At 35.9% G+C, this 12359-nt stretch overlaps 1 protein-coding gene across 1 annotated transcript in view; it reads right to left on the bottom strand.

The window, feature by feature from the left end:
• The window catches only part of LOC106880786 (transport and Golgi organization protein 1 homolog), a 48325-nt gene that overhangs the window by 28862 nt on the left and 7104 nt on the right, over positions 1 to 12359 (bottom strand). Inside the window, exons 4-8 of the mRNA XM_014930901.2 lie at positions 11353 to 11422; positions 9876 to 9928; positions 8134 to 8224; positions 4848 to 4974; positions 3600 to 3701 (exon numbers count right to left, since the gene is read on the bottom strand). Of these exons, the coding sequence (XP_014786387.1) occupies positions 3600 to 3701; positions 4848 to 4974; positions 8134 to 8224; positions 9876 to 9928; positions 11353 to 11422 (443 nt within the window). The remainder of the gene's footprint in view (positions 1 to 3599; positions 3702 to 4847; positions 4975 to 8133; positions 8225 to 9875; positions 9929 to 11352; positions 11423 to 12359) is intronic.

The following is a 12359-nucleotide window of genomic DNA, read 5'->3' as shown; positions in this document are numbered from 1 at the left end:
TTTATAATTTCACATAAACAAAAACGAAAATCGTGGTGTAAAAAAAAATTAGTTTCCAAAATTCTAATTTTTAAGTAAACAAAATGTATTCAATCGAAAAACGGTGTCAAAACATCTATGTCCCTCACAATGGCATGTTCCGTGTGTTTTAATTATTTTTCTCGTTTTTAGAATAATTTTTTAAGTTTGAAAACGAAAATAAATCAACCTTACCATCAGTAATAGAATAACAGAATACAAAACTCTTTACTACTCGATGTACATATTGTCTGAATTCTAACAAAAAGGAAAGCATTTACTTCAAGAAATGTGTAGAAACATAAAAACGATAAGAAGTACGTTTGAATGACTAAGCTTTTCGGCTTTTGTCCTATACTCGTAAAAAAATAGCCAGTATGAATATATATGCACATACACACTTTATATATATGTGTGCACATGCATGTGCAATGCCTTTACCTTGTATAGAAGCAAAGACCCCTTGACAAACGAGGAGTAGCTTTGTACTAGGTAAGAAAAAGGTGACCAATGCCTCTGGGTTTTAATTCTGCTTTTTTGTTTTCAATTAGTGCAGGTGTTGGCATGTTATACAGAATACAAGATACTATTGTTCTTGTTAAATATTCATAACCTGTCTTTTTTCTTTTATTCTTTTCAGTTATTTGACTGCGGCCATGTTTAGTTGAGCAAATCAACCGCAGGACTTATTTTTTGCAAGTCTAGTACTTATTCTATCGGTCACTTTTGCCGAACCGCTAATTTACGGGGACGTAAACACACCAGCATTGGTTGTCAAGCGATGTTGGTGGGGACAAACACAGACACACACATATACATCGTCTACTAAATCCACTCACAAGGCTTTGGTCGACCTGAGGCTATAGTAGAAGACACTTGCCCAAGGTGCCACACAGTGGTACTGAACCCAGAACCGTGTGGTTGGTAAGCAAGCTACTCCTGCACATATAAATATAAATATATTTATGTTCTTTTTTTTTAAAGAATTTGTAGTAAATTTAATAGATTGATTTGAAGATTAGCTTGATTTAGTATTTCTTCATTACTTTTCATAATTGCTTGTGACGAGACCCTTCAGAAGAGGTGCCTGAGGACTCTAACCCCTGCTATGAATAAATGAGCAGAGAAGATGGATGCATAGATGGATCATTTGTCTTTCAAGTAATCAATGCAAATTTGTGTTGAAACATGGGTTTATAAAAAGTTTTTTTTTTCAATGCTTTACACTTACACATATTAATACATATACATACATATATATATAAAATATATACACATACATACTGCAGCTCACTTTCTCATTCATAATCTGTTTAGGGCCAATAATGTAGTCTTTCTTTTAGAATGTATGTATGTATTTAAGTGCTTTATTATAACGAGTAAAAAAGAATCCTGATGTGTTATTTTCATTGACCTCTTAACTAGGATCTATGAATATCAACAAAGCTAAGTCATACTGATTGCTTTCTTTCTTTCTTAGATATATAATAAACAATTCACTTGATATTTTACCATTGCAATCCATTTCTCATTCATAACTTGTTTGAGGCCCAAAGCATTGTTTCAGAATTTATATACATATAGTATTGTATTAAGGAAAAAATCCTGAAGCATTATTCTCTAGTTCTAAGTATGTTTTTTTTTTTATCTCTCAGAGACTGATTCCCATCAATATTTCCACCCACCATTTTCTTTTAGACTGTATTCCTATTTAATATTCTCATAGTATGTATGTATTTATATGTGCATATATATATGTATATATGATGGGCTTCTTTCAGTTTCTGTCTATCAACTCCACTCACAAGGCTTTGGTTGGCCCAAGGCGATAGTAGAAGACACTTGTCTAAGGTGCCATGCTGTGGGACTGAACCCGGAACCATGTGGTTGGGAAGCAAGCTTCTTTTACTTGTTTCAGTCAGTTGACTGCAGCCAAGCTGGGGCACCACCTTAAAAGCCAAACAAATCAACCCCAGGATTTATTTTTTAAAGCCTGGTATTTATTTTATTGGACACTTTTGCCAAATCGCTAAGTTACAGGAATGTAAACATGCCAATACTGGTTGTCAAGTGGTGGTGTTGGTACAAAGACACACACACACACATACATGACAGGCTTCTTTTCACTTTCTTTCTACCGAATTCACTCACAAGACTTTAGTTGGCCCAAGGCTATGGTAGAAGACACTTGCCCAAAGTGCCATGCAGTGGGACTGAACTTGGAACCATGTGACTGGGAAGCAAGCACCTTACATAGCCACGACTCTGCCTGTATATATATATATATATATATATCATTGTTTTAAAGTTCACTTTTTTATGTTTACATGAGTTGGATGGAATACGTTGAAGTAGATTTTCTACAACCAGATGTCCTCCCTGTCACTAATCTTCACCTGTTTCCAAATAAAATAATAATTTTCCTATCACCAAACATATTTTCACAAAATATTGGAAATGAAGGACACCACTTGCATTCCATTGACATTAATTTACAATTATCATATAATGTCAAGGCAAGAAACAGAAATACACACATACCCCATCACACACATACACACACTATCATACATGCACATGCACACATACACGATAGGCTACTTTCAGTTCCCATCTCCCAAGTTCACTCAAAAGGCTTTGGCTATATAGTAAAGATATTTGCCCAAGGTGTTACACAGTGGGACTGAACCTAAACTATGCAGTTGAGAAACAAGTTTCTTACCACACAGCCATACCTGGGCCTATATATATAAACCATAGCCACGGGTGTGAATGTGGTAAGAAGCTACTTCCCAACCATGTAGTTTGGGGTTCAGTCCCACTGTGTGACACCTTAGGTAAGTATTTTTTTACTATAGTCCTAGCCTGATTAAAGTATTTTGAATGAATTTGAGAGATGGAAACTGAAAGAAGCTTGTCATACATAGATGTATATGTACATGTGTGTGTGGGTGGGTGTCTGCATGACTGTGTTACTGTCTCCTTTTTTTTATAACTGTGTGATAATTGTAAACAAGTGTCACCATAGGGCAAGCAATGTCCTATGTTTACAATATTATGTGAAAACATGTCTGGTCATCAGGAGGTATTACCTTGCTTGGAAACAGGTGAGAATTGGTGACAGAAAGCCTCCAGCTGCCTCAACAAATTCTGTATGATGCATGCAATCATAGAAAAAAAATATAAAATGGATGATATATATATTACAATTCTGCTTGTTTGTTTGTTCACAGACTGATTAATTGACTTTTCAATACTGCCTACATGGAATTTTATATCTTCCCAAGAATCAGAGAAATATACAATTTCATCATACAATTTTCAAAATAACTGGAAATTCCATGGGTACTGCTAGCATATATATATATATATATATATATATATATATATGTACAGTTTATAATCATGCAGTAATATATAAACTCTGTATGTATAAAAGAGGGCACTCGAGTTCTAATAACATTAACAATGAAAATATTAATCATATAATAAATATGTAAAATTGATATAAAAAAAAGAAAAAGAAACAAGAAAAATATGAAGGTTGACCTCTCAACAAGCATGTCATGTGGTTCACTTACATGTAATTACTTAGTTCATCCTCAATTGTCTTGACTCGTTCCTCAGCACTTCCTAATTTGGTAATGTTCTGGTTTTTGAGGACTTCCTGTTCACCCAAAGCTCTGGAATATATTTATATATATATATATAGAGAGATGTTTCTTGATACAGAATATATTGTTGTTATTATAAATTGAATGAGTTTTATCAATTTGTCTGTACATATCAAATTATGCATATAAATCAAGCATAATTTCTGCTCTATACCATTAAGGACGATTTGTGATATACTTTTATTTACCTTACATTTTTATGTATTACAAATGTTGCTGCATGACTGAATGTTGCTTGGTGTTAATGTGACTACGTATATCTCTTGACATATTTATGCAGATGCTTGTGTACTTCAGGTCCAGTCCCACAACATTACACTGTGGGTAAATGCACTCTAGTACAGCCCAGGATCAACTAATCCAAATGAGAGAATTCAGTAATTTGGTAGGTAGAAACTGTATGTATATTATTATCATCATCATCATCAATTACAAAACATGTTCCATACTGGCATGGACTGGATGGTTTGACAGAATCTATGTTCAAGAACTGCATCGAACTAACATGTCTGCTTTGGCATGGTTGCTATAACTGAATGCCCTTCCTTATGCCAACCAATCTACAGCATGAGCTAGGTAATTTTTTCATGCCACCTACACTATTGAGGTTACCATGCAGCTCTGGGGGTGCAGGGCCTGCTTCATGCTAGTAGACAAGGTTCTGAACTAAGGGAGGGTGGGGCAGAGCAATTTCTCACATCCAGTATTGGAAGGGGAGAAAAAGAGAAAATGAACAGTAGGAGCTGCAAGAGATAATGGAGATGAGGTTCCTAGGTGAGTTAGAAAATCAGTTTGAAAAATTGTAAGGAAAGAGAATGAGGGGGCAGGGGATAGACTGCCAGAATGGGTAGAGTGTGTGTGTGTGTATATATATTGGAAGTTATTGAAATCTAGGTGACAAGAATGACAAGTGGAAAGAATCAATTCAACAGACTTTTAGAGCAAAGTTCGAATAAAACCTGTAGCCTGGATTTTATAGTGATTATAGAGACTGTAGTCAGGATTTTATAAATGTATTACTGATATAGGGTAAGAGGCCTCTATATCAAAGAAGACAATGTTTGGTTGTCATCATACTAGAATGTGTTGGGTATAGTTCAGATTGAAATGAAGTCTACAAATGCTTACAAATCAGTACACACACCACAAACCCACCTTTGAAATTGAAGCTCTTTCTCTTTCAGATATGAAGTCAATACTGTGAGCTCATGGTTCTGACGAACAACTTTTGCTTTGTCTGCTTGAATGGTTTCAATGTCACGCTCTAACGTAGCAATTTTATCTGAAATGCAAAAACAAAATGTGTGAACATTGTGTGTGTGTGTGTATGTGTGTGTAAAAGTGAAATTCAAGTTACAAGACAAACACACAGTCTTGGTTTTAATGAAAATATATGTAAATTGAAGACAACAGACAAGAAAAAAAAAAAGAAAAGAAAAAGACAACACAGGAGGGATAAGTTTTAATAAATATTGTATTAGTTTAAGGCTTAAAGAAGAAAAGGACTCTCAACATTTTAGATGCTAAATCTTCATCAGAAGGAAAGTATAAAGAAAAAATAATAGAAGAGTGCAAAAGAGGAAAAGTGGTTGAGAAGAGTGGGGGAAGGCAGGCCTGGGGATAAAGGCCAGAAGAGAATGCAGTTCTATGGTTCTTTGGGAAAGGAGGAAAGAAGAGAGGAAAAGTATGTGCATGCATATACAGTTAATTTGTTTGTGTTTTGAGATAGGCATAAAGTGGGTGAGTACTGTGCATGAGGTTTTGTAGTGTGTGAGGTATACATATGCAGAGGCATGCAAATATAGAAGTAAAGTAGCATGGGTTAGTGGAGGTGTGGAATGTGTGTGTGTCTAGTCATTAACTGTATATGAGCAAAGCATGGAAATAGAGGTGGGAGTGGGAATGAGTGTGAAGTAAAAAAGGTGAGAAGAATGAGGAGATATATTCTTATACTTGTTTCTGTTAGAAACAAGTTTTTACTTGTTAGACTTTGGGTCATGCTGGGGCACACTGCCTTGAAGAATTTTAGTCAAAGAAATCAATCCCAGTATTTCTTTCTATTTTTTAAAACCTAGTTCTTATTGTATCAGTCTCTTTTGCTGAACTGCTAGATTATGGAGATGTAAACACACCAACTGGTTGTCAAGTGGTAGTTGGGGACAAACACAGACAAAAGAGACACACACACACACACACACACACACACACACATGCATGCGTGTTCCACAGGCTTCTTTCAGTTTCCATCTACTAAATCCACTCACAAGGCTTTGGTTGGCCCAAGGCTGTAGCAGAAGACACTTTCCCAATATACCGTACAATGAGACTGAACCTGGAACAATGTGGATGGGAATATGTTGCTTAATGTCAAATGAATGAAAAGGGAATGCTTAATTCATGCCCTATGTTAATTTTTTAATCAAAAATTGAGACTTTGAAACACATGACAAACTTTGCAGTGATTCCTGGTGGGATGGAAGCTTTCCATGTCTTCATATCCTTAATTGCTTTATTTATTAAGCTACTGTCAATTCAAATAACAGCCCCTCTGTTGGGTCCAGATTAGGCAGGCTCTCCTTTTCCCAAGCATTCTCAACATTTAGCAGTCTTTCATAATGGTATTTCCAAGCCTCTTTCTTTGTAGAATCACTAACTGCAAGTGAGCCATCATCCATGTGAATGCACTTCTACAACAAATTGATTTTCACCTACTGTCTTGCAGTCTGAAACACCTCAAGCCTCTGATCCTCATGCTGCAGAACATTGGCAAAGTCCTTCGTTTCTGCTTCTCCCCTGCCTAAGTATACCTGCCTTCTAGCTATCTGATATAGCTCTCTGCTACCACCATTCTTCCAGTCTTTCCAGGACTGTTTCTTCACTCTAGCGGCCCTGTTTAGACACTGTCCCAACCACCTAGGTGTGGATGGGACTTTGCACCAGCCACAGATTTGGTCTGTGATACTCAGTAAGTTGTCCCGTAGGAATTTCGCATTGTCCTCAAGGTTACACATCAGTAATTCCTCTTCCTTCTTGTTAAACGCTTCAATTAGGACGTCTCTAAATTTCTGACTATTCAAAGTATCCTTAAGACTCCAAATCTTTCTTTTACAGACTAGTCTGAAGTCGCTAATGACTAACCTATGCTGAGGGGTATATTCTTCACCAGGGAAGGTCTTTACATTTATGGCAACCATGTACCTCGCTTTCTGGTGAGAATGTAGTCAATCTGGCTAGCATGGCGGCCAGATTAATAGGTTATCTGGTAACTGGGTGGCTTCCTGAAGTTGGCTTGGCTATGCATGTTGAAAAGTGAGGAGCAGCTAAGTTATTTTGATTCTTACTTCCTCACTTTTTTTGCATCATTCTCCCTTGCTCCTCTCTCTCTCTCTCTCTCTCTCTCTCTCTATATATATATATATATATATATATATATATATATCTCGTGCGGGTGACACGTAAAAGCACCCACTACACTCTCTGAGTGGTTGGCGTTAGGAAGGGCATCCAGCTGTAGAAACTCTGCCAAATCAGATTGGAGCCTGGTGTAGCCATCTGGTTTCACCAGTCCTCAGTCAAAGTCAAATCGTCCAACCCATGCTAGCATGGAAAGCGGACGTATGATGATGATGATGATGATGATGATATATTAACCAAATGAAGACCCTACTATATGTCCGAATTCAAATTATTCATGCATCACAAGTATGGAAGCAATTGGTGAAACCGTTTTCACGTGAAAAGCGAATACACACATATCTCTGTTTTATATATTAGATATGAGATATATTATACACACACACACACACACACACATCTATATATATACATACATACATATAATGTTGGTTTTTATGTTCAGTTATTAGAGAAACAATTTTACATTAATCTGATAGGTTACTCCATACTTTTGTAGAGCACAATTTTATTATTCTTAAACAAGAATATTATTGACAGTGACTTTGAAGTTTTGGCCAGATAAGCCATTGTCTGGCTGTGATGCATTAAAGTTAACCTTGGCTTTATATAGTCTTTGTTGAGTTAAAATGTTTCTTGGGTGTGTGGATTAGAATAGAGTTGTAATTAAGTCATAGGGTGGGTTGTGATGGAGAGACATTTTGGAGAACTTCTTATAAATAAAATTCAGGGTTGTGTTATTGCTTAGAATTTATTCATGCATGAACTTAGTAAGCAGTTGTGTATATTTAGGTGTGTCAGCTTCAAGTTATGAGATTGTTTTTAAGCGATTCACAAAAAGCTATATGTAAGTAGAGGATGTGCTAGTAGTTTTAGTTATTTTTGATTTTATAGGATTTAATTCTTTGCTTTGACAATGTAAAGTTCAAAGTTCAGTCTCTCTCTCTGGATAATATACCTGAGTGGAGCAAGGAATTGAAATGAGCTCAAGTCAAGTAAATATGCTACACAAAAATATGATACTCACCTTCAAGTTCTACTCGGCTCTCAGCTTCAATCTCCAACCGGTGTTTCAACTGATCACGTTCATCATCGGACTGTTTTAACATTGCATTCATCTGCCAGAGCAAGAGAAAGAAACAGAGATAGAAACAAGTAGGCATGTGTATACACCCATCATCACATTTTTTAGAAAGTATATATACATGTATTTATATACATATGCAATTATCATACATTGGCAGCGTCATTCTATCAATAAAAATCACATGTACCGATTGTAGTACACTTTCTTTCTTATCAATAATTAATTATTCCCGCATACTCTATATGAATGGAACAATGCAATGCCAATTGCGCATTACAGTGAAATATCATGTGACCAAACAAACTGATACTTTAAAGAGAAGGGAAATGATGTCAAAGTGTCATCAAGTAAGCAAATTCTACTTGGTCAACTGTAATTGGAGGCAGATCTGATTACTCTACTGGATTTTAAGAAATAAGACCAAGTGGATGTCTACAGTATGTTGCCTTGTGGAATATTATAATAAATTCCATTTGCATTTCTCAAGTGTCATCTAATGAATGCATTGCTGATACAAAACTCAAAGTAGTTAAAAGTAGTAAATTTTAAAAATAATAATTACACATGAGTGTGTATTTGTGTGTGTGCACATGTGTGAAATTTACTGAAATGTCTAAAGGCTACAAATTATGTATGAAACAAGTACTTGTGGGGAGAAGTTTTAGTTTATACCAATAACATTTATTATACTTAATTTGGCAAAGAGAAATTGCAAAAAGCAGTCATATAATCAGTAATGCAGTCCTATAGCAAACAACAGATATGTTGTGGAAGTTCATACTCAGAAGTCTCCATAAAGTAGTTGACAACTTCTACTACATAAGTAGTCAAATTAAGCAACACTAGGGATTTCTGAAAGTACAGCAACTAGACAAAGAAGGGAGTGGAAAAAGTGAAGGGCAGTGTCTCACCACTTACTGCAGTCCTTTGTCATCTACTTGGTGAGATTTGGTGTCTTAAAATCAGCTTTCTTGGCTTCTTATGTCTTCCTCTTCCAAAGGTACCTTCCACTGCATGACACTTCTTTCCCCAATTCTCATGCTCCATATGTATTACACAATCAAAGCAGCTCAGCTTTCATACACTACATCAATTCCTGTTCATCCAGTATTCACATTTATGAATACTGAATGCAAAAGATGTATGTGAGCTGCAAAAATGAGCTGAACATGCTCTTCTAGATGTATAATCTTAATGCATATGAATAAAAAGTAAAAATGTATAGAGAGAAAAACTGGATGAACAGGAATCGATGTAGTGTGTGAAAGCTGAGCTGCTTTGATTGTGTAATACATATGGAGCATGACAATTGGGGAAAGAAGTGTCATGCAGTGGAAGGCACCTTTGGAAGAGGAAGACATAAGAAGCCAAGAAAGCTGATTTTAAGACACCAAATCTCACCAAGTAGATGACAAAGGACTGCAGTAAGTGGTGAGACACTATGCAGAAGAAGATTCATCCAACTATGCAAGTCTGATAAAAAAAAGAAAAAAAAAGCCAATACAAAATGATGATGATGATGATGACATACAATAATAGAAACCTAACTAGCTTAAGGAACTACACATTGCAAAATGTACTCCTAGCTACTCATAAAATGACAAGATGGTCAGAGTAGTAATGTGTTTACTTAATCAATGTTGAACTGGAATGGGTTAAATAACAATAACTGAATAACTCACCTCAGAAACATCCAACATTTGTTGTATCTTTTGTTGCACAAGATTGTGATCACCTGAAATTATACAAAATAAGGATAATGAGGAGGAGAAGGAAGAGAATGATGATGAAACAGCAGCAGCAAAAGCAACGAAAACAACAATACAATTAGAGTTTGAATGTTCAAATTTATGGTTAGGTTAAAGGTTTAAGTTAAGTTTGTTAAGGTTAAGGGATTAAAATCATGTACATTAATGTCTGGGATGAATGTAGGAATTCCAGATTAAGAATATGATTGAAGTAAGCATTAAAGTATAAATTGCAGATTAAGTGGGGATTGGAGTTAGGAATTAAGTAAAAGATTAGGATTAAGACTGCAGCAAGGATCAGGCATTTAGGTAAAGATTAAGATTAGTGATTATAGTTTGGGAAGGTTATGGTGGGATTATGATTAGAAACATAAGTATGAATGAGAGTAGAAGCAGAAATGACTGTGGGAGCTAAGATCTTTGGTTACCATGTTAAGAAAAATTATACTTGGCATTTTATATTAATGACTAACCTTGTGATTAAGTTAGAGATTAGAGTTAAGGATTAAAGTTAAAGTACACAGTAATATCACAAACTAAGATTATAATTAAAGCTATGGATTAAATTTCAGTGAAGTCTTCAAGTTGAGATTAGTTTGTATAAGTAGGGAGATTTTAGAATGGTATGTATGTTTTACAAATTAATTTTACTGACTTTTCCTAGACTTTGGTTTTATCTATTAAGGCTAAGAATTACATTTGCGTAAGAGACTAAGATTAAGGTTTAGAGAAAGATTTAGAGAAAAAAATAAGCTTAAGGATTAAGATTACAGATAGAGATTAAGATGAGTAACTTAGGTTAAGAGTAAAAGTAAGGATTAGTGGTGAGGATTAAGATTAAGATGGTAATAAGGATAAATCATTACAGTTAGAAGTGGAGGTTATGGTAAGAGGTTTAATGGTTAGTTAGGGAATAAGATTACAGGTTATAGGTTAAGGGGTAACAATTAACAAGTTTGGAATTAAGGTAAGTCCAGAGATAGTAGTCTACAGATTAGTATTAAGCATGTGTTCTACATTTGGATTTGACAGTAAAGTGTTGTATTATGATACAACACTATAAGTTAAAAGATTAAAGGATAGAATGATGCAGTTCATATAAGAATGTCTGTTTTATATGTTTGATGGTAGATTTTGTAATGCTATATCTGCCCAGCTCCATACTTGACTCTGTTTCTGTGTGGGTGGATGTGTGTGTGTGTGTGTGTGTGTGGTATCCTATTTACATGTCTTCTTATTGAAGAATTTACTCATTCAGCAATCTATTCATCTGTCTACATGTGACTGTGTGTATGTATGTGTTGATGCACATGTATGTGTCTACCTCTCAATCCATTCTACTATCTACTTATCTGTGTGCCCATATGCATATAACACAGGAATCAAATGGAATGTGAAGGGTGGTTTTTACCTCTTGTCTCTTCACTGTTGCTACAGTCATCCTCGAGGCACTTCAGCTGCAGAAAACAGGACTTCATTTGCTGCAAGATAAAAAAAATGATAACATTAATCCGTTGTTGCTACTGGTTTAAAATTTTGGCATATGGCCTGCAGTTTTGGGAGAGGAGCTTAGTTGATTATATTGACCCCAATGCTCAAATAGTATATATTTTATCAACACCTAAAGGATGAAATGCAAAGTCGACCTCAGCAGAATTTGAACTCAGAATGAAATTTGAAAACGAAGGTAGATAAAAAATTAGAAGAGCATGATGTGTAATATAACAAAAACTAGTATGTTTGTTTTTTACAGGTTCAAAATATGACAAAAACAATGAAAAATACGTAGAACACTTACACTTAAGTGTAACTGATAACAAGATAAAAAGCAGTGAAGTCAGAATATCTTTTGTGAATGTGTACTTTGAAGTGTTCATCAAAGTTACAGTAATTTGCAGCAAGATGTTTGGCAAATACAGGCGCAGGAGTGGCTGTGTGGTAAGTAGCTTGCTTACCAACAACATGGTTCTGGGTTCAGTCTCACTGCATGGCACCTTGGGTAAGCGGCTTCTATAATAGCCTTGGAAAGTGGATTTGGTAGACAGAAACTGAAAGAAGCCCATCATATATATCATCATCATCATCATCATCATCATCATCATCATCATCGTTTAACGTCCGCTTTCCAGGCTAGCATGGGTTGGACGATTTGACTTAGGACTGGTGAAACCGGATGGCAACACCAGGCTCCAATTTAATTTGGCACGAAGGCCAGTCAGGCGGTACTGGCAACGTCCACGCTCAAAATGGTGTCTTTCATGTGCCACCCGCACAAGAGCCAGTCCAGAGGGGGCACTGGCAACGATCTCACTTGAAAATCCTACGAAGGCCAGTCAGGCGGTACTGGCAACGGCCACGCACAAAATGGTGTCTTTTATGTGCCACCCGCACAAGAGCCAGCCCAGGGGCACTGGCAAC

The sequence above is a fragment of the Octopus bimaculoides genome, chromosome 16 (assembly GCF_001194135.2).
Source record: "Octopus bimaculoides isolate UCB-OBI-ISO-001 chromosome 16, ASM119413v2, whole genome shotgun sequence".
NCBI lineage: Eukaryota > Metazoa > Mollusca > Cephalopoda > Octopoda > Octopodidae > Octopus > Octopus bimaculoides.
The sequence above is the reverse complement of the archived record's forward strand: the minus strand, read 5'-3'. Positions and strand labels throughout refer to the sequence as shown.